The sequence below is a fragment of the Mus musculus genome, chromosome 5 (assembly GCF_000001635.26).
Source record: "Mus musculus strain C57BL/6J chromosome 5, GRCm38.p6 C57BL/6J".
Lineage (NCBI taxonomy): Eukaryota > Metazoa > Chordata > Mammalia > Rodentia > Muridae > Mus > Mus musculus.
This window is the reverse complement of record NC_000071.6, coordinates 113,098,726-113,125,395: the sequence shown is the minus strand read 5'-3', so window position 1 is coordinate 113,125,395 and position 26,670 is coordinate 113,098,726. Positions and strand designations below refer to the sequence as shown.

The 26,670-nt window shown below is 51.3% G+C and overlaps 1 protein-coding gene across 6 annotated transcripts in view; it reads left to right on the top strand.

Annotated features, from left to right (window-relative positions):
- The window catches only part of 2900026A02Rik (RIKEN cDNA 2900026A02 gene), a 134,970-nt gene that overhangs the window by 95,897 nt on the left and 12,403 nt on the right, over positions 1 to 26,670 (top strand). For all 6 annotated transcript variants that reach the window (XM_017320881.2, NM_001375886.1, XM_030254503.1 and 3 more), the window contains one exon: positions 23,819 to 23,937. In XM_017320881.2, coding sequence (XP_017176370.1) covers positions 23,819 to 23,937 — 119 coding nt within the window. The remainder of the gene's footprint in view (positions 1 to 23,818; positions 23,938 to 26,670) is intronic.

Here is a 26,670-nt window from a genome sequence, read left to right as displayed (position 1 = left end):
CCTGGAAGTGTCACAAGGAACCGGAAAGTCTCTTTTCCTTACTGCAGTTGGTAAAAGCCAGAGAGTGTCCCAGGCTCGCTCTGGAACCAGCTCCTAGCTAGGCACCCCAGTGCAACTCCGGATAATTTTATTAGAGTTTAAGAGAAAAACATAGCGCAGGTTAAATGAAAATCCCGGCAGCCACCCGGAGGTGGAGAGTCACACCCCTAAGTTACACCTGGAAGAGAAATGGGAGAGCTAGAGAGATGGTTCAGCAGTCAAGAGCCTTCACTGTTCTTGTGGGAGACTCGGGTTCAGGTCTCAGCACCCACACAGCGGCTCACAACCATCTGTAATTCCAGATCCAGGGAACCGAGCTTGCTTCTGCCCCGGACAGGCACTTTGCACATGCACGCAGACAAAACACCCATACACGTAAAATATATCTTTTTTAAAAGAAGAGGGACAGGAAGGAAGGAAAATGAACTCTCAGGAGTTAGATGTGCCAGTTGGCTGGGGAGAGAGCCTGTCTGTTTCTTCTTGGGGACAGTATGCCTTCCTTCATGGGCTGGCCATAAATATTTTTTTCTCTCTCCTGTGTAGTTCTGGTTATCCTGGAACTCACCTTGTAGACCAAGCTGGGCTCAAACTCTTACTTTCTAGTGAGTAGTTAATGAGTGAATGGATGTGTATCCAGTCACCATGTCCGGCTTCAGAACTCTGACGGTGGCCTGGGTGAGCCATTCTCACTGATTCTGTCCACTGATGTTTAAATGACATCAGGACGGCTCCACACAGGCAAACCGCTGAGGAAGAAGGAAGGTCCTATCTGGGAGCCACGAGGCCATCGGTGAGGAGTGTGAACAGTCACCGCTGCCCAGGTGTCTGGGCTTTGCCTGCAGGAACAGGTTCTGAGGTTTACGGTGCCTACCATATAGGATGTGAAGGGCATTGGGTTAAATGGTTGGAAGATGGGGTGGGGGCAAGAGGGCGGCCTCCATGTCCCAGCCCTGTGCCTTGCCACCAAGCCCAGACTAGGATCTCCCTTAAAGAACTTTTCCTAAGAGGAAGTAGGAAACAGAAACCCCACAACAGGCGGCCATCCATCCCTTCATCAGACAGGAGACTGGACAGTGTGAGGGTCTCTGGGAGTGTACTGTAGACCTGGAGACCCAAGACCGGGGACAGGCCCAGATGTGTCTTCTTCTTCTCTGCCCACTGGATGTCCTATAGAATCTACTAGAAACCTCTCCTAACACAAAGTAACAGGATACAAAAGCAAAACAACCAGTAGGCTTCACATCTACCAACTGTGTAGTCTCCGAGAAAGAAATCTGGAAAAAAAATACCCTGTTCGAAATAACTCCACAAATACATTACATAGGAATATACATCTAATCAAACAGCGAAAACTTCCCCACCCTGAAAGGGAAATGAGAGTAGATAATAAATGACGGAGAGACCTGGCATGCTCCTGCACCAGCAGAACTCATGTGGTAAACATGGCCGCCCTGCCAAGATTCATCGACAGATTTAATGCAAGGCCTAACTGGATTCCGGTGTCGGTGTCGTGTTTCACAGATTTAGAAAGAACAATACAGAACCAGGGACAGCCGTAGCAATTGTGCATTGATAGCCTCAAATTATACTACAGAGCTGCGGTGACAAAGGCAACCTGATATGGCCATAAAAAGACCTGAGGACAAAGCAGAGGACCCAGAAATGAACTGATAACGCTGTGTCCACTTGATTTGACAAAAGAGGCAAAGGTACATATTAGGAAAAGAAAAGGTCCACTCACTAAATGGCTCTGATAAAACTGGCTATCCACCTGCAGGAGGAGGACATTAGGCCTGTCTGTGTCTTTTACCTTGAGCAAAAATCTATTCAAAATGAACCAAAGACATTAACTGAAAACCCAAAATGCGGAGACTTCAAGAAGAAAACTCAGGAATGCTCTTTAAGACATTGGGGCTGGGGAGAACTTTCTGAACAGAACATCAACAGAACAGGGACCAGCCCCAAGTGTCAACAGATGGGACCTCGTGAAAGGTTTCTCTGCTCGGCAAAGGGAACTGCCAACGGACAGACAGCCCACAGGGATGGGAGAGAAGTTTTACCAGGCACGCGTCAGACGAGGGGCAGATATCCAGAATGCATACAGGATTACAGAACGTCAGTGCCAAGGAAATTAAAACTGCCCATCAACAAATGAGCTGTGGGATTGAGGAGACAATTTTCAGAAGAGGGGCAAGAAGAGGACCTACGGACAGGCAGACAGATTGATGGCCAATAACCGCTTTCAAGTGCTCAATATCCCTAGTCAAGGAAATGCAAGTCAAAACTTCTTTGAGATACCACCTCACCCAGTCAGGCATCAAGAAACGCCAGGTCTGTCTGGGTTTAAGCTCACAGGATGTGTGGGACACACACATTGCCTGAGGTGGTGCCCACTGCTTCCAGCTTGATATCAGGTTTTTTTTTTTTTTTTTTTTCCTCTCCGGGCCAGGGCAGCTGACTCCCGACTGCTCATTCCCAAGGGACAGAGGATGAAGTCACCGTCCCTGCCCCTGACTGGCTGGCCAGCCCTGTGGCCAGGCAGGTGAGGAACCCTACACACCAGCCAGAGGTGATGTCACCTCAGGAAGACAGATGGGGGGAGGAGCTCCCTCGGATATTTGCAGGGTTGGGGGTGGGGTGCAGCCTTGCTTGTCCTCTGGAAGGGGCTGTGAATGGGGAGGAGGAGAGAGACTTGATCTTCATCTTGCTGCCTAAGGATCAACCTGGTACCCTCTCCTCACGCCTCAGAGTACGAAGGCAGGTCAGAGTTCAAGCTGCAGCTCTGTGACCTTCCCCAGGGTGCTTTGCTGCCCTGTGCTGCCACCTCTTCCTCATTGAAGAGGGTGGTGGTAGAGCCTCTTGGGGAAGTCCTAAAGATGATGATACAATGTATCTGGAAAGCTATTTATTGCCTGAGGAACTCCCGCCATACCGTTACTACGGAGATAGAGTGGTTGTGGGGAGGGAGGCGACTTTCCTTGCTGTCGCCTGCATCCCACCACCTTGCTACAAGATAAGGCCTCTAGAGACACAGAAGATGGGTGTGAACGGACCTTCTAAAAGGCTTTGAGGGTCAGAGGTGGGCTTTTTCTAGTGTTCCCTCAGGATGTCAGGGTTAGGAAGGGACCTTAGGCACCCTTTCCCTGCCGCTCCATTGAACCTTCACGGTTTTCTGCCTTCATTTGTCTCGTATGGAACCTCTGTCTTTCCTGGAGTCCCTGGTCTGTCGAACACTGTCCCATCAAAGGAGAATAATCCTTTAATAACCACCTGGTTAAGCCTAAATTGTCACGCAGGAAGTCTCGGATCTTCTAAGTGTGCAGCTATGCACCAGCTACCTCCAGGGGTGGCCTGTGGCTCTCTGTGCTCCCGAGAGGAGCTGAGGAAGCTGCTGTGGATGTGTCTACCGACCTGACTGGGGTTGTCCCACGGCAGTGGGTACACAGCTGTGAGGTCCCTTTTCAGGGTTGCGGACGCTGTGTGTGACGACTGTAGGACTCTGTATTGACCCTGGTATTGGTGGCACTTACCTGTGTTCCCAGCCCCCGGGAGGTTGATGCAGGGGAATCATGAATATGAGGCCAGCCTGGGTCCTCTAACAAGCAAGACGTGTCTCAAAAACAGACGGAAATGAAACAAATCCAGAGTGTGCAGCCTGTCCTGCATAACACTGTAGGAAACGCCCGTGGCTACCTTTCCCATTCAGAGCTACCTAACTGGATTCCACTGGAAGCCTGTTCTGCAAGCTGTAGGAAGTAAACATGCCTCCCCGTGTATGTCCCTGGGCAGAGGGAATGTGCAGCCAAATGTATCCCACAATCAGGAGCATGCCTGAAAGGACCCCGAGATCCCAGAAGACTTCTGTCTCCCTGTGTCCAGAGAGGCAAACTGAGACCCATAAAACGATGTGACCAGCAGCCAGAGTCACATGACCCCTCCGTAAGGAGCCCCCAAGCCCGCATCTGGGATTGAACTGTGAGACCCATGCCCCAGCCTGTCCCCGGGTAGACTCCGTCCTAAGCGTGTGGAGGTCTCCTGAACCAAGCAACCCCATAAAAGTTTAATTAGAGAGGCTGCCATAGGTCCTGGCAGCCAGATGTGTTTACCACACTTGGCAACTGAAGGATGGTGTCGGGGGAGGGGGGAGGGTGGGACCTGTCTCCTCTGTGTTGAGAGAGAGGAGGGAGAGAGTTGATGTCTGTCCATGCTCCTCTAGCCACGTGATTTTGCATATGCCCTGCCCGTGCTCTTATAGCCACGTGACTGCATGAGGCCTGCTCCTTGACTGCGTTTCAAGGCTGGGGATTTTATCCTTAGCATTACCAGTTTACCAGTTTTGTCGAAGCAGAATTGTGCCCCAGGGACCCTGCAGTCAGTAGCTCACTGTGCTGCGCTATGCAGACCAAGGTGCTTGCAGATCTGTCCCCAGCACAGAGGCCCTAGGAGTGAAGTACACTGGGGGTCCTGGGCTTAGAGAGGGGAGGCAGCCAGGTAGCATGGTGGGTGAGTTATATATCTCAGCTCACACTTCTTCCCTCTCTCTCCCCTTCCTCCTCTTTTCCCTCCCCCTCCCTTCCTCTTCCTTCCTTCCCTCCCTCCCTCCCTCCTCCCCCTTCACCCCTTCCCCCCTCCTTCCCACACTCTTTCCCCCTCCTCCCTTCCTTCCCTTCCCCCCTTCCCCTTCTTCCTCTCCCTCCCTCCTTCCTTCCCTCCCTTCCCCATCCCTTCTCTCTCCCCTTCCCTTCCCTCTCCCCTTCCCTTCCCTCTCTCCCCTCCCTCCCTTCCTTCCTTCCCTCCCTCCTTCCTAGGATAAGATCTTAGCTCTCTCAGCAACCACTTCTAATCCCCACCAGCCTGTCCACCTTCCAGGTGGCACACCAGCCCTAGGGAGCATCCCTTGCCGGACTCTGGGTTAACACACAGGCATTAGTTTATGACAGTCCCTGAGTCTCTCCCTAGGCCAGTGTCAGCCATTGATGGGGATGTATTGCTGTGCGATTCTGACACCTTGTAGGCTCAGTGAGATGAGGATGCAGCTGTAGCCGTAGGTGGGTCTTGGCAGCTGTCTGCATGGTTCCTTCTGGTGGAGACTGGGCTGACTGAAGTGGATCTGAAGGATGCAGACTCTAGGTCCCTCCGGTGCCTTCCCCTGCAGGGATGGCTGTGGGCGACTCTAGTAGCGGCAACTGCCTGTTTTTCCTGCTGTCTTCACACTCTTCCGACTTCCTTCCCACTCTTCAGGCTAAAGAATCAAGCCAGACGTGTGACTAATTAGCGCCTCTTAATTGGGGAAATAAGACCTTTTAGACGTTAGGGAAGAGACAGCGGCTGTCTGAGGGTTGTCAGTGCTGGAAGAGGGCAGAGCATTTCCTCCCGGGGGCAGCCACCGCCTCACTTTGCCCACACAGTTTCCCAGAGAGAGTCAGAGACAGCAGCCATAGCACAGCAGGGATGATGCTGGCCAGTACTGCACAGTGAGTGCTCTGATGGTCTTTAAGTCCACCTATTATCACCATACAGGACAGGCTTGGGAGCAGAGCTTCAGAGGGGCCAAGTGATCTGCCTAAGGTCACACAGCAGGCAGGGTGCAAACTGATGGTAGTGGGACTCAGGCTGTGGTTCTGCAGCCGTCCTGGACTAAGTCTGCACAAGCCACAGATCCCTTCACAGATACTCACGTAGTCTCCAAGGTAAAAGGTATAACCATGCCGAGTCTCGAGGTCACAGAAGCGGGGAGGACAGACATACAGGGACATCTGAAGCACAGAGCTGACCACAGAGCTGACCACTGAGGTGCCTGTGAACTTAGCGTGAGCCAGACCCACTTGGTCAGTTTTCTGTTTTCCTCTCTCTGTTGAATGACAGTTATTAACCGTTATGTCTGTCTCGAGTGAGTTCTGTTCAGAGCAAGATAAGTCTTGCCCACTTCCTTCTGAGAGACTCAGTCCTCCCGCAGAATCTTCCCAGATCCCTACAGTGAAGAATTTATACGGGAGAGGCTGAGTTGCTGAGTGGCTTCTGTCTAAGGCTGCTGAGCTAAAACAAAACAAAACTAAAAAACCCCAAACAAACAAAAAAACAAAGCTGGGTCCGAGTCTGAAACCTGTTTCCTTCAAAAGTTCCTGGCCTTACATCCACCAGGTGGACCAGCGTCTCTCAGTGTACATTTGGTACACCCCGGCTGGTTGTTCACCCATGTTCCTCAGGCATTGCTTTTGCATCTGTCAGGCTAGGGTCAGTCTGTGTTGCAGTAACAAGCATCACCAAGCCTAAGTGGCTCAAAACAGCTTCCTGAGTACTCAGCACTGACCGTGGCTGTGTCCTGGCTGAGAGACCAGCTTGCCTGGGGAAAAACTAATGGCTGACAGAAATATTCAGGAACTGGGGCAGTTTCTGCCTGGAAATAGGTGATGCCACGCCTACCTGCATTTCATTGGCTAGGGTAAAGTCACATGACCTCACCTAGGGCATTGGTCCCAGTGTGTGATCTTTATCAACCCGCTTGCCAGGATCAGTCAGAGTGGGCCCCAGCCTTGCTTCCCCATGGCGGAAGAGCAAGCTCTGCTCTGCTCTCCCTGGTTCACCAGGGACCGGGTCAGGTTGCACAGCACAGACTCTGAGCTATGCATCTCCATTTATTTATATTTCTCTTGTCATTTCGTTCCCAGAGGTGGGCTGGTCACTCTGTGACGGAGAAACACAGACATCAGCGTGGGTGCTCTCAGGCTTGGGTCGGCCCTGTCGCCCATCACCCCTGTCCCCTGTCACCCTTCCCTGTGTTCCATCCCCATGCCCACCCCTGCCTGTATTTACCCTGCATCTACCCTATGCCAGTTCCTACATCCAACCCCTTGAGCTCCCTTGGCCTGCGTCTACCCAGCATTCTTTGCTGCTTATCACAAGCCTCTGAGATAGAATCCATGCATTTCTGCTTCCTGGTGGCTTCAGTGGGTTCAGAGAGCTTAGTGGTGGGGTATGTGGTCTTTGGGGTTTGGGATCCCACGCCCTGCCGGCTGCCCCTTAGGAAGGAGAAAACTGGCTTACAGGCTGTAGGGGATATGTTGGGATTCACCACAGTCAGTGGCAGTGGCTTGGTGTGTGAGAGGGAGTTTCGGGGACTGCATGGTCTTGGTAGGACCTGGTAATGGCTTGGCGTTTAATCTGTGGGGAATGGCAGCCGTAGAGAGCTCTTGAGCAGAGAGAACTGATGGGGTTCACGCCTGCATTCCATGCTCCTTGCACGCAGTACACGCAGTTCTTAAGGAGTTACTGATTCTCGGTGAGGACATGGCTGTTGAAAGGAGGGGAGTTAGAATGGTGCCACTCTCTTTCAAAATTGGCCCCTGCATCTTGAGGATTTCTGAAATAGTTGTTCAGATGTAAACTCAGGGTTCTGGACGGGACAGGAGCCAGGCCTGGTGTTGCCTTCCCGTGATTCCAGTGCTTGTGGGTCAGAGGAAGAGGGAGCCAGCCTGGGCTACATGGATAGTTCTATTTAGCCTGGGCTACACAAGAGATTGTCTTTAAAAACAAACAAACAAACAAACAAAAAATCTGGTGCAGTGTGCCTAGCCCGAGATTTCACTGCCTGGGTGTGACTCAATGGGGTGCACACATCCCAGTATGTCCTAGGCCATGGGTTCTGTCCTTGGTATTGCAAGAAACAAACCAAAAAAAAAAAAAAAAAAAAACCCTTAAAACTAAATTTGACTTTTTAGGGTTTTGGGGTGATTCCTTTTCTAGCTGCCCCAGCCTTCCCAGAGCCATCTGGAGATGGTTGTTATTTAAAGAAACGGCACGTGGGACTGGGTTTTCATTTTCCTGCGGGTGCAGCCCAGGGTTCTCATTTAGATGCAGGTTCTGGGGCAGCCCTGCTGCTCCTGGGCCTGGGCATGAACCAGACCCCGGCTCCTTGCTGCACAGCTCTATGGCCCTGTGTGAGCGTGTGAGACCCATGCTCTATTCCTAAGACTAATTGGGTGGGGTGGGCTGGGTGCACGGGAGGCAGCTTCTGGAGACCAAGCAAGCATGGGGACAGACCCTTCTCATTTGTGCCAATCTGGCACATCACCCAATCAAAATCCCTGGGGAGGGGGCACACGCACATAAGCAGCTCCTGCTGCCTAGCAACGGGAAGTCCTCGGTGGGGGGGGGGGGCTCGGATTTATGAGAGTATGTTACCCCGAGTGCAACCGCTAGTTAGGCACCCAGGAGGGAGCCAGAGGTACGCACCATGCACCACTGATGCTCAGCACCTTCCCCTCGCTCTGGATGGCTGCCTGTCTGCTGGTCTGGCTTTGAAGTGGGTCTTTTGCGTCCATGGGGGTCTGAGGTGAACATAATGCCAACCTCTAAGGGACAGTTCATATGATGTCTAGGACACCCTCCAAACACAAGGAAGGGGGAGGGGGCTGCCACGGGTTTCCTTTCTGAATGCTTTTAAAATTTATTTATTCCTTGACAGTTTTATACTCATTGTCTTTTTTTTCCCCCCTTGGTTTTTTGAGACAGGGTTTCTCTGTATAGCTCTGGCTGTCCTGGAACTCACTTTGTAGACCAGGCTGGCCTCGAACTCAGAAATCTGCCTGCCTCTGCCTCCCGAGTGCTGGGATTAAAGGCGTGCGCCACAACGCCTGGCTCATACTCATTGATCATGTCCCAAATCGTCCACTGTCCTAACACACTTCAAATATTTCACTCCTCTCCCATGAAACCTCCAACTTGTCTTCCTCCTGGGTTCATATTCTCTCTCTCCCTCTCCCTCTCTCCCCTTCTCTCCCTCCTTCCCTCTCTTACTCTCCCTCTCTCAATCAGTTAGCTGACTGTCCTCGCTGGCTTGGTTTTTGCAGGTGCCCACAGCTGCCATGAATTCCGTCTGTAAACTGAGTTTCGGGAGAGCTCCTCCCGGGACTTCTGCTTGCACATTCTTTCAGCCAGCTCTTCCTCTGAGCCCTGACGACCTATACAGATGTCCCCCACACAGCTGAGCAGTCAGGGTCCTCTGCACATTGCAGAGTTGGGAGTCTCTGTTCTGTCTACTGCTGAGGTGACAGGAGACGCTCTGTCTGCCTAAGCAGCTATAATCAGTGGGTAAAGCATGATATTTGAAGGACAGTAGAGGGGTTGGGCCCAGTTATTTACTGGTCTCTCAAAACAATCATTTGTAAACAAGGACCCCCCACCCCACCCGCCGCGTGCGCATTGGCCATAGCCTGCCTATGTCACAGATACCAGCTGTAAGGCATTGGCTTAGTGATTGATGGGGGAGGGCCCAGCCCTTGGTGGGCGGGGCCATCCCTGGGCTGGCGCTCCTGGGTTCTATGCCTCAGGTGGTTCACTGCTCTCACACATCCTACTCACGCTTCCAACACTGTGGGTGTGATGGTGTGGGGTACGATGCAGCCCGCTGGCTGTGTGGTGTGCTTCTGAGCGTCCTCTCTCACTGTGCTGGGTCCTAGTTGTATACTTTAACGCTCCCCTGGTCCAGGAGACCCAGGGTAAGGTGCCGGGACAACAGTGGTTATGCCACGAATCCCCTGCCTCTGGCATTTCTACTGGACCAGTGAACCAAGCGACAGATGGACACACGGACGTGTAGAGGGTTAGATGGGAGGCCTGTGGGTCGCCAGTTCTGCTGATCATGGGAGGACATGGGGTCTGGTGTGGAAGGGACCACAAGACCTCCAATGCCATCATGGGAGGGCTTTAGGGAATTGCTGTGCCCATTTTGAAGGGAATCAGGGCACTGTGAGAAGCTGTCCCCGTACCCCCTGCACAGCCTGCTCTGGCCTCTATAAAATGACCTCAGGTGGGGCCCTGCGAAGTGCTAGCCTCAGCTTACCTCACCTGCTAAGTGTTTCCTGGCTCAGATACCATCGCATGCGCTCCAGGACACCCACAGCGTCCACTCCTCGTCTTCACAGCCGGACATTTTGGGGTAGAGTTTACTGCAGTTCTGCTGCTTGCTGCTGTGTGGCCTTGGGCAGGCGAATTAACCTGTCTGGATCTTGGTTTCCTAGCTATACTTTGTAGCAATATTTATGTTACAGAGTGTCTTAGGGTTTCTATTCCTCCACAAAACTTCATGAGCAAGAAGCAAGTTGGGGAGGAAAGGGTTTATTCAGCTTACACTTCCATGTTGCTGTTCATCACCAAAGGAAGTCAGGATAAGAACTTACACAGGGCAGGAACGTGGAGACAGGAGCTGGTGCAGAGGCTGTGGAGGGGTGCTGCTTACTGGCTTGCTTCCCCTGGCTTGCTCAGCTTGCTTTCTTATAGAACCCAGGACTACCAGCCCAGGGATGGCCCCGCCCACCATAGGCTGGCCCCACCCATGGTGAGTGGGGCCTTCGCACATCAATCACTAATTAAGAAAATGCCTTACAGCTGGGTCTTATGGAAGTGGTTTCTCAATTGAGGTTCCCTTTTCCCTGGTGGCTATAGTTTGTGTCAAGCTGGTAAAGACAACTGTGTTGTGGTCATCGTCGTCCCCACCCAAGGGGGTTAGGAACCTCTCTCCTCTGGGTCTCCCGTTGATTAGCCAGGCCTGCCAGAGCCCTGTGTGGGTGTGACCTATGACCTGACAGTATCAGTGTCATGTAAACACCCACGCTGGAATTGGGGTGTGTCCCAACCACTGGAAGCCAGACCCCCACAGTCAGGAGAGACCCCCTTAGCACCTCTGCTGTGGCATTCCTGTGCACGTGTGGCCGGGCTGAGTCCTTCCCTTTAGGGATCCTCGGTCCCTGAAGCCACGGCCTCATCCCCCCCCAGGCTGGGCCCCATGTGGGCTCCCTAATTATCAATGGAAACAGTGCACCGACGCGATGCTCTGTCACAGTCTATAAATAGGGAGCCGGAGGAAGACTTGAAAATGCCACCGGCTCTTCTGGGCGGAGGAGTTAAAAACAACTTCAGAGAACCAGCTCTGTGCTGGAGGCCCAGGGTGGGGACAGGCACGGGCCTAGATTGGACCACATCCATCCCCGTGGGCCCAGGCACAGGGCCCTGGGGACATTAGTAATAGGGAGAAGTGAAACCTGGTGACCGGAGCCTGTGCTTCCCCATGAGAGGGACAGAAGCCTCCACTGCCCACTGGGAACTTCAGGAGCCCCATCACCTGCATAGGCCACATTCACACCCCAAAAACAAGGCCCTGGTTAGCTTCAGGGCCCTCAGAACCCAGGCTGGAGAGCAGTGTTGTCTCCTACAGTGGAGGCTTGTGTCCTGTTCCTGAATGGGGCACCGAGTGACACCTTTGGGACCTCACCCAGGTTGTCATGCCCCACTGACTGGAATGCCTGTTGTGGGCAGTGTGTGGAATATAATAGTATATACACAATCATTTTAGTAGTTGCTACTGTCTGGAGAGGTGAAGCCAAGTGCTCAAAGCCACATGACCAGCAGGCAGCAGGGCCTGGAGCTGGGGTCTCTCAGCTGCTCCTGCAAGGCTACAAGCTGCTCACATCATAATCTCCTCCCATCAATGTTTGTATGTGTGTGTTTATGTGTGTGTACATGTATGTATGTCCACATGTGTGTGAATGCATGTGTGAGTGCATGTACACTCACTGTGTACTGTGTGTACATGTATGTATATACACGTGTGTTGGTGTACATGTGGGTGTGTGCTTGTATGTGTGTATATACACTATATGTGTGAGTACATGTGTGTAAGTGTTCATGTGTACATGTGTATGTGTGCATGTATGAGTATGCACGTGTGCATACATGTGTCTATGTGCATATGTATGTGTGCATGTGTACATGTATGTGTGTGTGCATGTGTGTGTTTGTGTGTGTGCACATGTGTGGTATGTGTATGTGTGGGTGTGTCAGAGTGTCTGCCTTGGAAGCGAGTGGTTTTCTAGCTTGTGAAGGAGCTGTGGTTTGGAGTGGCTAGGGTGGAGCGCCCCTGCTCCCAGGTCTAAGTACACAGGCTGGGGGGGGGGGGGGCATCAAGGAACAGGTGTGGCTTCTCACCTGAATAGCTACTCCCAGGAGCAGCCAGAGCCAGGTCTCACAGAGCCAAGGAGCCAGCTGGCCCGGGATGATTGTCAGCCTGGGACCTCTAGCTGCTTGTTGAGTGGGAGTGTGGTGTCTTGAAGAGCAGTTTGCTGGGAGGTGGGAGGGTCCTGTCACCTGGGGTGCTGCCTTCCTCATAATTGCACAAGCTTGCTGTGGGGGTAGGGTGGAGGGGAGTGGGAGGGTCGTTTTCTCGGAGCTGCTGCTTTGCAGTTCCTATAAACCCCTCCCACTCCCCAGCAACTCTGTCTCCTGTGATTCCTACCAGGAACCCCTTGCAAACCCAGTTCCTCTGGCTACTGGTCTGCCTATCACAGCCATTTCTGAGTATTTCCCGTGTGCCCAGCATACTTCTCCACACTCCCGTGACTCACTAGCCCCCACACTGTAGCCTTAATGCTGGACATTGAAGTTCAGAGAGGTGAAGTGACTGGCCCCAGGTCACACAGCTTCTAAGATCCGTGGAGCTAGGACCAGGGTCTGGGTCTCCTAGATGCCAAGGAACCTGTGGGAGCCTTGTGGTCAGTGCTCACCTTCCTGGTTCTCAGAGGCCTTGTTCTTTGCTTCCTGACTCTGAAGCTCCTCTGGAGCCAGAGAGGCACTGGGGGAGGGCCGGTGGGGGGTGCTCCTCACTGTGCTCCACTCAGTCTTGTCCCTGGCTCCCCAGCTTCTCTCTCTTCCCTGTCCTTTATTTACGGATTTCCTATTTGGTATATGCTGTGGTGTTATTTACTGATTTCCTATCTGGGTATATGCTGTGGTGTTATTTACTGATTTCCTATCTGGGTATATGCTGTGGTGCAGATATGGAAGCACAGGTTTTCTCCTGCCCCATGAACACCGCAAGTCAGACACAGATCATCCTACTTGGTGGCAAATACTCTTACCTGCTGGTCCATTTTGCTTGCGTGTCACCTGTTTTCAGTGGCCTCCTGGTTTCATTCCCACACAGCAAAATGCTGTATGTGAATCAGGCACATTTATAAAATAGCCATGGGGTAGAATTTTCCATCACTAACAGTGGTTGTGCAGGACTGCCCCTGGGCACATTTGTGGTATGATTGTGAACGTGTCTGCCATGTGTGTGCATTTGTGTGCTTGCGTCTATATTGGTCTGTGAGTTGGATGCTTGAGGGTATTTGGGAGTTCTTTTTTTTTTTTAAAGATTTATTTATTATTATATGTAAGTACACTGTAGCTGTCTTCAGACACTCCAGAAGAGGGAGTCGGATCTCATTACGGATGGTTGTGAGCCACCATGTGGTTGCTGGGATTTGAACTCTGGACTTTCGGAAAAGCAGTCGGGTGCTCTTACCCACTGAGCCATCTCACCAGCCCTATTTGGGAGTTCTTGTGTGTGCATATACAGGTATATATACTTTGTAGTCTGTAGTTGTGTATGTGTGTGTCTGCATTTGAATATATATTTGTGTGTGTGTGCGCGCGTGTGCATGCGTGCATGTGTGTGTGTGTGTGTGTGTGTGTGTGTGCTTGGGGTGCACACATTTGTGTCTGTACCCGTGTGTGGCAGGTATGTTTGTACAGACCAGTTTTGAGAATTAGTACTGAGTATGGAACCACCTGGTGACATTATAATGTGATCATCCCCATAAGTCATGGCTGAGTCCATGGCTGTCATGCCCAGGAGAGACTTTGCACTCACTAAGGAGTAGGAGCTGGTCCCGAGGCCATGGTAACACTCCCAGCTTGCTGCTTTCTGGTGGGCTCACACTTCTGAGCTGGCTGCAGCTCTGTCGCCTGACTTGTCCCTTGCCTGAAATAAATCAGGAGAGAGTTGACATGTGATGCTTGAAAAAGGAAGTCAAGTTTGGCTCGCTTGGGCTGTTTTAAGAATCTCTGGGGATGGGGGTGGGGGGTATGAGAAGGTACTGGGGGAGGGGGAGGAGGCACTATGTGGGAGGGGAAGGGAGGTTCTGGAGGAGGGGGAGGGGACACTCTGGGGGACGGGAGGGGGTACTGAGGGAGGCAGAGGGCATACTGGAAAGAAGGGGAGGGGACAATGTAGGGGAGAGAAAGACAGGGGGAGGGGCATGAGGCACTGAGGGAGGGGACACTGGGGGAGAAGAAGGGGTAATGGGGGAGGGTGAGGAGACACTGGAAAGAGGGGGAAGAGACACTATGGGAGGGGAAAATGTAGGGGAGGGAGAGAAGACACTGGAGGTGGGTGAGGCACTGGGGTGTGGTGACTGGGCTGGGAGGGGTGAAGAGGCTCTGGGGTATGGTGAGGAGGCTCTGTGCAAGCAGATTCCACTAAGGAGAGAGTGGAGACAGCACAGTCTCAGGCTTTTGTATAATTGTTCCTCCCCGAGCCTGGCTTCCTAGCTCTAGCCAGGGCCACAGAATGCACTCAGAGGCAGAATAGGAGGGCATGGCTCTGTCTCCCTCCCACGACCACCGGCTGCTTGTGTTCTTGCAGTTTCCCAGGGCCTAGTACCTTTGTCTGCTTTCAGATACTGTCTTTTCTCTTCCCGAAGCTGCCTCTGTCCCTCCCCTGCTGTCCTCAGTTTAGTAAAATGAATATCAGAGTGTGTGTGTGTGTGTAGGGAGAGAGAGAGAGAGAGAGAGAGTGTGTGTGTGGGAGAGAGAGAGAGAGAGTGTGTGTGTGTGTGTAGGGAGAGAGTGTGTGTGTGTGTAGGAAGAGAGTGTGTGTGTGTGTAGGAAGAGAGTGTGTGTGTGTGTAGGGAGAGAGAGAGAGAGTGTGTGTGTGTGTGTGTGTAGGGAGAGAGTGTGTATGTGTGTGTGTAGGGAGAGAGTGTGTGTGTATGTGTGTAGGGAGAGAGAGTGTGTGTGTTGGATCCTATGGAGCTGGAGCCATAGGCACTTGTGAGCCTCCTGATGTTGATGTGAGATTTGAACCTGGGTTTTCCGCAAGAGCATTATATGCTCTTAACCTCCCAGGGATCTCTCCACATGCTGGCTTTCCTCGGGACACTGTGTCTCAGGCTCTTTGCTATCTAAATGCATGCCTGGCTCTCTCCCTTTAACCTGCCTTCCTAACAATGGGATGATTCCCCTTAGTGTGTTCAATAATTTAGGTTAAGTGCATTTTTTAAAACCCCCGACTTAACTCTTGGCTCTTTACCATAGAACTTTAGAAATTATTAATACCATTTCTTTGAACTTAAGAGGGAAATCAAAATTACTTCTGTGATAAGACTCAAGATGTTTCTGGAACGTTGGTCCTTGACCACTGCTGCCTATTGGCAGAGATGTCCTGGTTCCCTCAGAATCTGCTTGTCTTGTGTTTGAAAGATGTATCCATCTGGCCTCCTGACTTCACAGCCATTGCTGTGGCTCCATTCAAACAGTGCTTATTCCATAAAGAGTTAATAAAGGTCTGGAGAGATGGCTCAGTGGTTAAGAGCACTGACTGTTCTTCCAGAGGTCCTGAGTTCAAATCCCAGCAACCACATGGTGGCTCAGAATCATCTGTAACTCCAGGTCCAGGGGATCTGATGCCCTCTTCTGGCCTTTTAGAGAACTGCATGAAAAGAGTACACAGACATGTATGTATAAGCAAAATCTATTAACCTAAAATATTATTATTATTATTATTATTATTATTATTATTATTATTTTACTGTCCAGTTGTTATCGCCCTCCTGGTCCATCCCATTCCTCCCATTTCCAAGAGGATGTCCCCACCCTACGTCCAATAAAATAATTTTTCTAAGTCAATAAGAACTACCATTTAAGGTAGTTAAATGTGTAGGGAAAAAGACACCCTATGACACATTAAGATTTGGGTGACAGGCTGAAAAGCAAACTATATTCATAGACACTAGAGAGCAGGCAGGTGGTGGTACCTGGATTTGTTCATTCAATCAACATTCAGTCAGTCAACTACCCAGTTTTGGTCTCTTCTGTCTCCTGGAAGCATCTCTGAGCATGGCTCTGGGGTTTAAGGGTAAACAGACCCTGGCACCCACCCTCCCTTAGCTCATAGTTTTGAGCCTCTGGGGCCTGCCTAGAGGATGAAGCTTGATTATTATGTTGCACTGTGGGTGGCACCATTCCCTAGGCTGGGACTCTGGACTGTATAAAAAGGAAGAGTGAGTTGGTTAAGCACACTGCTTCCTTATTGTGGCTACAGTGTGGTCATCTGGTGGATGCTCTTGTCACCGTGACCTTCCAGCTGTGGTGGACTGTACCCTGGGACCGTGAGAAAAATTAACTCCTCTTCCCGCTCTCCTTCCTCCTTCCCTTCCTCCCCCTCCTCCCTCTCCTCCCTCTCCTCCCTCTCCTCCTCCTCCTCCTCCTTCCTTTTTTTGTTTTTTTGGTTTTTTTTTTGTTTTTTTTTTGTTTTTTTGAGACAGGGTTTCCCTGTGTAGCCCTGACTGTCCTGGAACTCACTTTGTAGACCAGGCTGGCCTCGAACTCAGAAATCCACCTGCCTTTGCCTCTCGAGTGCTGGGAATTAAGGCGTGCGCCACCATGCCTGGCCCTCTTCTTTTTAAAGATTTATTTTTAATCCTGTGTGTGTACACATGTGTGCAGGTGCCCTTGGAGACCAGGAGGGGGCATCAGATTCCCTGGGGCTGGAGGTACAGGTGGTTGTGAACTATCTGACGTGCCATGAATTTAACCCATGTTAATTCATGGGTTAAATGAATTAGAGCAAGAGCAGCAAACTCTCTCCAGGCCAAACTTAACACTTCTTGATGAATCAGACTCCAGCGGGTGTGGTCTCCCACTCGTGGGCTCTTGTGGACTTTCCCTTGTTGGAGGCCAAGCCGGGCTGGGACCTACAGTGGCTGAGGTGTGTTCATGGTATTTTCCACTTCAGAAGTTTTCTTGAGCTGCACTCATGTCTCAGGATGTAGCCCTGATGTAAGCCGAGAGAGCTTTTATACTCTTATCTGACACACAGAGCAGAGCACAGGCCCCAGGGGTTCTCTGGGCCCCAGCCTCCTAGCCCAGCTGTCACCTCCCTTTTTAGCTTTCCCGAAAGCTTGATCCACACACACCCAATCCCGAAACCAAAGCCTTCTCCTGCAGACCAGCTGTCTGGTGTGTTCCTATCACTTGAGGAAAAGTTGTCCCAAGGAGACGGAGACAGGGTGTCTCTGCCAGAGCCATCTCGCCACACAGCCCTTGTGTTGTATCGATGGCTTCCTGCAGTGCAGATCCGAAGCCCATACTCATTCTCATTCTCTCTCTCTCTTTTGGTTTTCGAGACAGGGTTTCTCTGTGTGGCCTTGGCTGTTCTGGAACTCACTCAGTAGACCTCAGAAATCCGCCTGCCTCTGCCCCCCCCCCCCCAGTGCTGAGATTAAAGGCCCATATTCTTTGACAAGGTCTTCGCCTGCTGCCATTATGGAGGGGTGGGGGCCTGACCGGGCAGTGTTGGGGCCCTAAGGGACCTGTTGGGCCTTAGCTGAATGGTGAACCTGTTAGCATGCTGTTACAGTGTTTGGTAAGAGGTCTGGGCAGTTGGCCAAAAGACATGAGCACCATGTCTTGTACTGGACTCTGCTTGTCACTGCCCAAATGTGTGTACAAGCCCTGGACAGATATTTAAGAGACTCCCAGAACCCTGAGCACCCCACAACCCCTTTTCCAGATGGGGAAACTGAGGTTACAGAGGGTTGTTCCAGCTCACAACTGGCAGAGCTGGCTTCATCCAGGGCCGCTGGATTACAGAATCTTGCTCAGAACAGTTAGCTTGCTCCACACACAAGGGTAGGGACAAGTCTGGCCCAAGTCTGCAGTGCAAAAGGTTGAGGTTTGAGCTGCTCACGGCCAGCCCCAATTAGCCCATCTACTGAGTGTTTGTGAATCCGGATTTGGCTCGAGCCCCCAGGCATGGGCATTTTCTCCTCCTTTGAAGCTGCACATGGCTACTGAGATCTGCTGACTTGCTAGGAGAGGAAGCTGAGGCTCGGAGAAGGGCAGTGTGTAGCTAGCTGGAGGTCTAGGATGGGAGCCTAGTACTCATGGGTGTGTGGGCGCATCCAGATCCCTGAGGCTCAGGCACCCAAACTTCTGTCCCGAGTGTGCCTCTGTATCCCTCCTGCCCGGCTGCAGCTTGTCCAGGTGTCTGTCTCTTTCCTCCCTTCCTCCCTTCCTCCCTTCCACCCTTTTACTGAGTACTCCCACTGAGTACTCTTACTGAGTACTCCCACTAACTACTCTCACTCTGCTTGGCCCTTGCTCTGAGAAGTTGCTGCTGAGGCCTGGCTGCCTCAGAGCCAGAAAAACTAGGAATGCACTCAGCCCCTGGCATCCATCAAACCTGGGCTCACACTCCAGTCCTACTGTTTCCTAGACATGTGGGTGATCTGGAGCCTGTGGAGTCCCTTCTCTGGGGCTCCGTCTCCTCCCCTGTGAAATAGGTTCATGCAGAGTCCTACATCACAGGTCCACTGGGATGAGTAATGAGTGTGACCGTTGTGTTCCCAGGCTGACCTGGGCACCGGAGGGGATGTTGCTCTGGAGTAATGGGACAGAGTGGGTGTTCCCATTGCCAGTTAGGTCCATGACTGCACGATTCCGCACACAGCTAGGGTGTAGAGTGGCAGGGGAGGGGCAGGCTTCTCGAATTCCTTGAAACTGCACTGTCACCTGCAGCCGCTTGACTCAGGGCCCTTTCTTAGGAAATGTGTCAGACACTTAAGTACATGCAGGCCCCGAGTTCTCCTATTCCTCCTCCACAGTATCAGCTTCCCTGGTTTGGAAACTCTTCCCTAGTTTTTAAAATATATATGCATATGTGTATATGTATATGATGTTTGTGTGTGTATATATGTGTACAATATATGAGTATATGTATGTATATGGTGTATATGTGTGTATGTATATGATGTATGTATGTGTTTATGTATATGATGTATGTATATGTGTGTATGTATATGTATGTGTGTATGTGCATATGATATATGTATATATGCATACATATATGTATAATATGTATGTGTGCATATATATCATGTGTGTATGTATATACATGTGTATATGTTTGTGTATGTATATGTATGTGTGTATGTGCATATGATATATGTATATATGTATACATATATGTATAATATGTATGTGTGCATATATATCATGTGTGTATGTATATACATGTGTATATATTTGTGTATGTATATGTATATAACATGTGTGCATGTATGTGTATATATGTATGTGTATATGTATATAATGTACGTGTATATGTATATATGTGTATGCGTATGTGTATGTGTGTGTGTATATATATATATATATATATAGGATGTAGATGTGTGTATGTGTATGTATGCATTTCCAGAGACATGTATCCCCAACGTATTTACTCAGCAACTACTACAGGCCTGGCAGTTCCCCAAGGGCTTGGGCTGTGGATCTGGAGTCAGCAAAGCACTGCCTCGGGGCACATGCAGTCTTGCCAGCCTCCTGCTTGTAATGGAGTTTCACGACACTTATCAGGGGTGCTCATCTACTTACTTGATGTATCAGTCACTTCACTGTCACTGACAGAATACCCAAGCAAGGCAGCCTGAAGCTCACGGCTGGAGCCCATCATGGCTGCAAGGCCTGGCAGCAGGAGGGTGAGGTCACATGGCTCCCACAGTCAGGAAGGAGGGAGAGATGGATGCTGGTGCTCAGCTCACTCACTCCTCTCTATTCAGTCTGGGAGCCCAGCCCAGACATGCCCACAGGTGTCTCTCCTGGGTGATCCTACATCCTGCCAAGTTGACAGTTTGTACAACAGGACAGCAGGAAGGAGTCAGATTTGCTTTACCCAGTTTCATCTCAGATTCATCCACAAAGTGAAACCCCAAGCACACATGCGTGCTAAGTCAAGTTGCGGTCTGTAAGGGGCGATCCCACTCTTAGCACAGCTGTGAGCCAATTTGCCATGGAACCTATATGTTTTGTTTGCTGACACCTACATGTATTAGTTTCTTTAGACAAGATACGTTTCTGGCATACGATCCTTGGAACCCTTCAGGCACATCTTTCCGTGATGGCAAATGTTCTGTATGCATGTCATTTTTACCACACAGCGTGGACTCTGGATTCCATGGTTCACGCCCCTTCTTGGTTTAGGCTGTTGTTCATGTTTTGCAATGACAGTGAATCCTGCTGGGAGCGGCTGTGTTCGGGAACCTGGCAAGCGTGCTTGCTTGACTCCCTGAGATGAACTTCTGCCACTAACCCTGCTGATTCAGCTAAACCTGCAGGTTTTAAATGGGGAGACAAATGTTCTGACTTGTTTCCCACATAGACGTTAGAGTGTGTGCTAGCCTGGTCTCTCAGTGCAAACCTTGGGGAGGAACTTCCACCTGTCTTGGTCCTGGGACTTGTCAGTTGCTGGGCCAAGCCAGTAGATTTTCAAATTCTAGATTCCTGACTTATTTTCTTTCCTTTCCCTTTCCCCTCCCTCCCTCCCTCCCACCCTCCCTCCCTCCTTCTTCCTCTCCCTCCCTCTCTTCCTTCCTTATTTTCTTTCCTTCTTTCTCTCTCTCATTCATTCATTCATGACAGTGTTTCTCTGTGTAGCTCTGACTGTCCTAGAACTCCCCATGTAGACCAGGCTGGCCTCGAACTCACAAAAGAGATCTGCTTTCCAAGTGTCAGGATCAAAGGTGTGCACTGCCACCTGGCCTTTCCTGAGGGTTTCAAACATCATTTTCTTGTGTGTGTCATTATCAGAACCTCCTGGTGCATTGGTGGGAAGGGTAGAACAAGTAGGTTGCCAGGTGGGGGGACTGTAAAGAGCTGTGGATCCCACAGACGTAGCCACCCCCTACTCCAGGCCCTGCCGCTCACCCATCTTGCAAACCAAGAGCTACACTCTGCTTAGTTCCTGTGCCTTGGTTTCCTCCTCTGCAGGCAAAGTGCAGACTGAATGGCCTCTGAGCCCCACCACCCCTGGGTCTGCTGTCTAGGATTTGGTTCCCCTGATTTAAGACTTAGCAGAACTACGGCAGAGCCAGGGTACCAAGACTTTCCTTTTTTTTTTTTTTTTTTTTTTTGCCTACTTTTGCTTTTAAGCTTTTGAGATGGGTTCTTTCAATGAAGCTTTTGCTAGCCTAGAACTCAGTACATAGCTCAGGCTAGCACTGAACTCATGGCCATCCTCCTGCCTCAATCCCCTAAGTGCTGGGATTACAGGCATGAACCGATCCCACCAAGCTTGTTCTGAGTTTTCTGACATGCCCCACCTGCCTGGGTCACCAGGGAGCACGAGGTGTCTTTTGCAGGTTTGTCATCTCTTTGGGGGCTGAGAGAGGAAGTAACAGTGTAGGGCGGGTGAAGGCTTGCCGTGTTATGGAGGGAGATGGAAGAGAAGGAAGAGAAGGACCTGTTTTCTTGGGGAAAGCAGGGCTCAGCATTTAGTCACAAACAGGGAGGCTTCATTGGGAGGAGCCTGAACTGCCGAGGCTCAGGACAGGTGAGGTTAAGGTCTGTGCTGCTGTAGGGAGGGAGGAAGCCACACTTTGACTTAAAACCCTGAGAGCCACTGGCTTTGCCTCCATGAGCCCCTGCAGCGAGGGAACCCAGTGTTGCCCAGGAGGCTGCTGCTTCAGAGGCCTTGACTCGCTTGCCTATCTGCTGTGTTTAGGGAGCTTGGGCAGAGCTGAGAGAACACACAGTCAGCCGAAGGTTTTGCCTTCACGTGGGCTCTGAACTTAAGGCTTTCTAGGAAGTATAAGAGTTGCGAGTCCCTTGGGAAGCGGCTGACTGTGGGGCCTTGTAGCCGTGACACTGAGATGCTCTGACATCTGAGGATGAACACCCTGCGGCTGACTGTGAGTGTCAAAACAGCCAGCTGTTTAGCAGCCACCACCCTTGGGACTCTTAGGTGGCTGGCACTGTGTCCCACACAGAGGGATGTTCTCTGGCCACCGAGGGGCGAGCATGTGGAGGAACTGACCCAAAGAAAATCCCAGACTAGAGTCAACCAGGGTGTTTTATTTGGGTGATGGACTATTTACAGGTGTTCCCTATGATTGTGTACCTGTGTGTGCCTGTGTGTCTGTGTGTGCATGTATGTGTACATGTGTGTGCATGTGTGTTTGTGTGTGCATGTGTATCTCTGTGCATGTGTCTCTGTGTGGGTGGGTGTGCATGTGTGTCTGTGTGCATGTGTGTCTGTGTGTGCATGTATGTGTACATGTGTGTTTGTGTGTGTGCATGTGTGTCTGTGTGTGCATGTGTATCTCTGTATGTGCATGTGTATCTCTGTATGTGCATGTGTGTCTTCATGTGTGTCTGTGTGTGTGTGTGTGTGCATGTGTGTCTTCATGTGTGTCTGTGTGTGCATATATGACTGCATATGTGTCTGTCTGTATGAATGTGTAGGTTGTGTGTGTGCGCAGGTGTGTCTGTGTAAATGAGTGTATGTGATGCTGACAGATGCTCTACCAATGAGCCCCCCGCCCCAGCTCCCATTGCAACTCCTTTGCAACAGAGGTGGGCCCTGGCTCTGAGGCCACACAGAAAGGCTGCTCCCAATGCTGCTGTACTCTGTTGCTCGGCCAAGATGTTCTGAAGTGGGAGGAAGCCGCGCCAGGATGATCTTCTCCCTCCTCATCCCCCACCTCCAGAGTCCTCATTGAAAGACCGTAGCTGGGAGAGTCATGAAAGGCCAGGCTGGGAGGCCATCTGAATCACTGCTGAGTGAGCAGCCCACCCAAGGCCACTCTTGGTTACTCTTGAGAGCTCCAGGGCATAGTGGCTGGTTTCCATGGTGACAATGCAAGACAAGGCCTTTCTCACACCATCCGGATGAGTGGGGACGTCAGCAGGGCAGGTGTCACACTGACTCATGAGCCACCCCTGATGTCAGGCACTAGACAGGGCCCACGGCTAGCTCTGTGATGACCTGTCCCCTTGCTTCCAGCCTGCAAGTCACACCACTGGTCCAGGGCATCTCTTTCCCTGTTAGATTGAGCTCTATGAGGTGGCCTCACATCAGGTGACTTGATACAGGCTCAGGGTCACTGCTATGTGGGTGCGGGGCTGGACAGTGCTGGGAGGTGGTCTGGTAAATCTGGAATGTGGGAACAGCCTTCCTGGTGTTTCTAGAGTGTTGAAGTGGGAGGAGATGGGCTGCACTGTGTTGGACACAGGCACTGACAGGGCCAAGTGACACCCATCAGGACCCTGTACCTGGCTCTAATAAGTTACTTTTCTTGGTGCTGTATCAAGATTCTGGCTAATGGAGGGAATTCTGGTTATCTGAGGGGGTTCTGGTTAACTGAGGGGCCCTGGCTAATGGCGTGGGTTCTGGGTAACTGAAGGGGTTCTGGTTAACAGAGGGGTTCTGGTTAACTGAGGGAGTCCTGGTTAACAGAGGGGAGGTTTTCTCCTGCCCACTGCTCCAGAAAGCACAGCCCACTGTGGTGGGAAGGCCTGGCCACAGGGCATGCTTGGTCCTTGGTGGTAGAAATTTGTTCACATGGAGGATCTGGAAACGGCTTGGGCAGGAAGCAGGACAGATTCACTTTAAGCCGGCCTCCATCAGCCCACGCTGCTGGTGAAGCCTTATGCCCCAAAGATTTCATAACCTCCCTAATGGAGACCAGGTATTCACACAGAGGTGCTGCAGGGGACATTCATACCGGAACCAAGCCACAGTCCATCCAGAGTGCCCATCTGAGCCCAGAAAGTGCTGCTTCCTGTCCTGTCTCAGCAGACTGGGGTGTTGGTCTCCTTTGCGCTAACATGGGAAGCAGCGGGAGCCGGGTACTGTGAGGGCGTGTGTCCATCTGTGCCTGAATCCCTCCTCCTGTCCTTGCAGAACCAGCTGAAGCAGTGTTTCTCCAGGCGAGCCCCTGAGGCCAAGGATACTGACACCCTCGTGCAGGAAGCCGACAGCCAGTATGGGACCTGGGCAGACCAGCACCAGAACGGGGGCAGGTAAGACTCACCTAGGTGATGCTGCCCGGTCCTCGGTGACACAGATGGGACAGAGGCTGCCTTGGTTTCTGATGCCGTGATTAACACTGTGACCTAAAGCAACTTGGGGAGGAAAGGGTTTTACATTTCCACATCACGGTTCACTACTAAAGGCAGTGAGGGCAGGGAGCTGATGCAGAGGCCATGGAGGGGTGCTGCTTACTGCCTTGCTTCCCCTGCCTTGATCAGCCTGCTCTCTTATAGAACAAAGACTACCAGCCCAGAGATGGTCCCACCCACATCAATCACTAATTAAGAAAATGCCCTACAGCCTTGCCTAAAGTCTTAATGGGGGCATTTTCTCAATTGAGGCTCCCTCCTCTCAGATGAGCTTGTGTCTGGTGGACATAAAACTATTCGGCACAGAGTCTATGTGACAGTCTCAGAGATTTCTGTATTTTAGGAAATTGTAACAGGAAGAGGCATAAGAAAGGCATAAGAAAAGCTCAAAAAGATGGAAATAAAGTGTAAAATATTGACAGCAGGCAAGCAGTCTGGACAGTCAGGAGCGTGCAGAGGTAGGCAGACCCACAGGGACAGACACCCACAAGGACAAACGTACAGACATAGTAAACTGGAACACTGCTGTAAACAGGAGGCAGGTCAGCAGTGCGGGCAGCGGTCTGGGTACCTTGTGGTAGCACAGCATTCTGAGGTTCGTCAAACACAAGGCTCCCCACACGCATCCACACGTGCCTTAAAGCATTTATAGACGACAATGCCATATTACAGTGCCAAAGCCTGGTCTCTCCCATGAGGCCAGGCTGGTCTCTCTGGGGCCGGCTGCACAGCGCTGTAGGGTGTGTCACTCCTGGTAAGCTCTGTGTCCGGAGTGCTTTTCCACTATGTAAACACACTGAAGATGGACGGACAGACAGCAGCCCTGGGTCCACCCCAAGCCCAGGAAACAATTATGTACAACAATGAACAGTAACAGCCAACAGCAAAGTGTAAAACCAGAAAACCGCTATTGGGCCTCAGGGTCACAACTGCATTTGTGTGTCTGCTGTCAGGAGTGTGTGTGTCTGTGTGAGTCTGTGTGTTTGTGTGTGTACACATACCTGACGATTCATGGTCCGCACACTATTCTGTAAGCAGTATGAGCATGTATGTGGTTCGAAGAATCCTCTTCTGCCTGGCTGGGAAGGAACCCTTGGGTCAGCTGTTGGGAACTGCAGATGGGAGGTGGTGGCAAACCCATCCCTCCCTCATGGGGGGTGCAGGGTCAGTGAGATGAATCTGCCCACGGGCACCTTCCTCCACAGAAAGGGCAGGTGCCTGGCATCTGCTGCAGGCTTCGGTCATGCCTGACTGACTAGCCCTATGGTCTCTGGACATCATGCCAGGATGGGAAACTGAGGCTCAGAGAGAGGCAGGGACCTGAGTAAAAAAACACTCTATCAGTGGCTAAGTGATCTGGGCTTGTACCCGGGCCTCCATCTCTCCCACCGCTCCTAACCTATGACTTATGTGTGTAGTGAGCTTCCTCGAGTGTTTGTAAGCATCCCTGTGGGAGCTTCCAACTATCTGGTTATCTGTGCTGTCTCCAGAGGGACCCTGAGTCCCTGCAGGACCCCATTCCTCCAGCTTCTGTCTGAAGATCTGAGACCTTGGAGCTTCCAATGGCTAGTGCCCCCTGCTGTCCTCCAAAGGAACTGCAGCTTCCTGGGACCAGGCTCTCTTGCCTTGGACAGTGGTGCCCCCTGCTGCCTGGAAGGTGGTACTTCCCTCAGCCTCTGTGTTTGCCCTCTTCCCTGTTAACACCCCCATGCCTCCCAGCCATGAAAGTGTTTTTGAGTTGGGAAACAGACTAGCACTCCAGGGTGGAGGATTCAGCCCCAGGGGTGTCAGGTGAGCCCTCCTGTGCAATACTGTCTAAGCTCCTTGTTCTTTCAGTGTATGAGGAGAGGTTGTGGCTACAATGTTTCCATCTGTGGTGGTCCTGGTGACTTGCCTGGGTGGTACCCAAAATCCCCTCAAGATTCCATTTCCCACATGGTGCCTGGAAGAGTAGGTTCTCAAGTCTCCACTGAGCGTGTGAGGGAGAGAGAGGCCGAGTGTGTGAGGGAGGGAGAGGCTGAGTATGTGAAGGAGGGAGGACTGAGTGTGTGAGGGAGGGAGGACCGAGTGTGTGAGGGAGGGACTGAGAGACTGAGTGAGTGGGTAACTAAGCTAGTGACTGACTGGCTGAGTGAGTAAGTGACTGAAGTGAGCAAGTAAATGGCTGACGGGAGAGAGGGACCACTGAGTGCTTGGATGAGGGAGTGAATGAGTGACTGACTAGACTGACTGGCTGGCTGGCTGACTCACTGACTGGGCATATGAATGAATGAATGAATGAATGAATGAGTAACTCACTGGCTGACTGACTGACTGACTGGCTGACTGACTGACTGACACCGAGGAGGTAACTGAATGCCTGACTTACTGATTGGGTGACTGGCTGTGTGACTGGCTGAATGAATGAATGGCTGACACTAACTCACTGGCTGGCTGGCTGACTAACTAACTAACTGAGTGGGTGACTGAATGCCTGACTCACTGATTGGGTGACTGGCTGGGTTACTGACTGGGTAACTGGATGAATGAATGAATAAATGAATGGTTGGTTGACTGAGTAGCTCACTGGCTGACTGGGTGACTAACTGACTGACTGAGTAGGTGACTGAATGCCTAACTGGCTGGCTGGCTGGA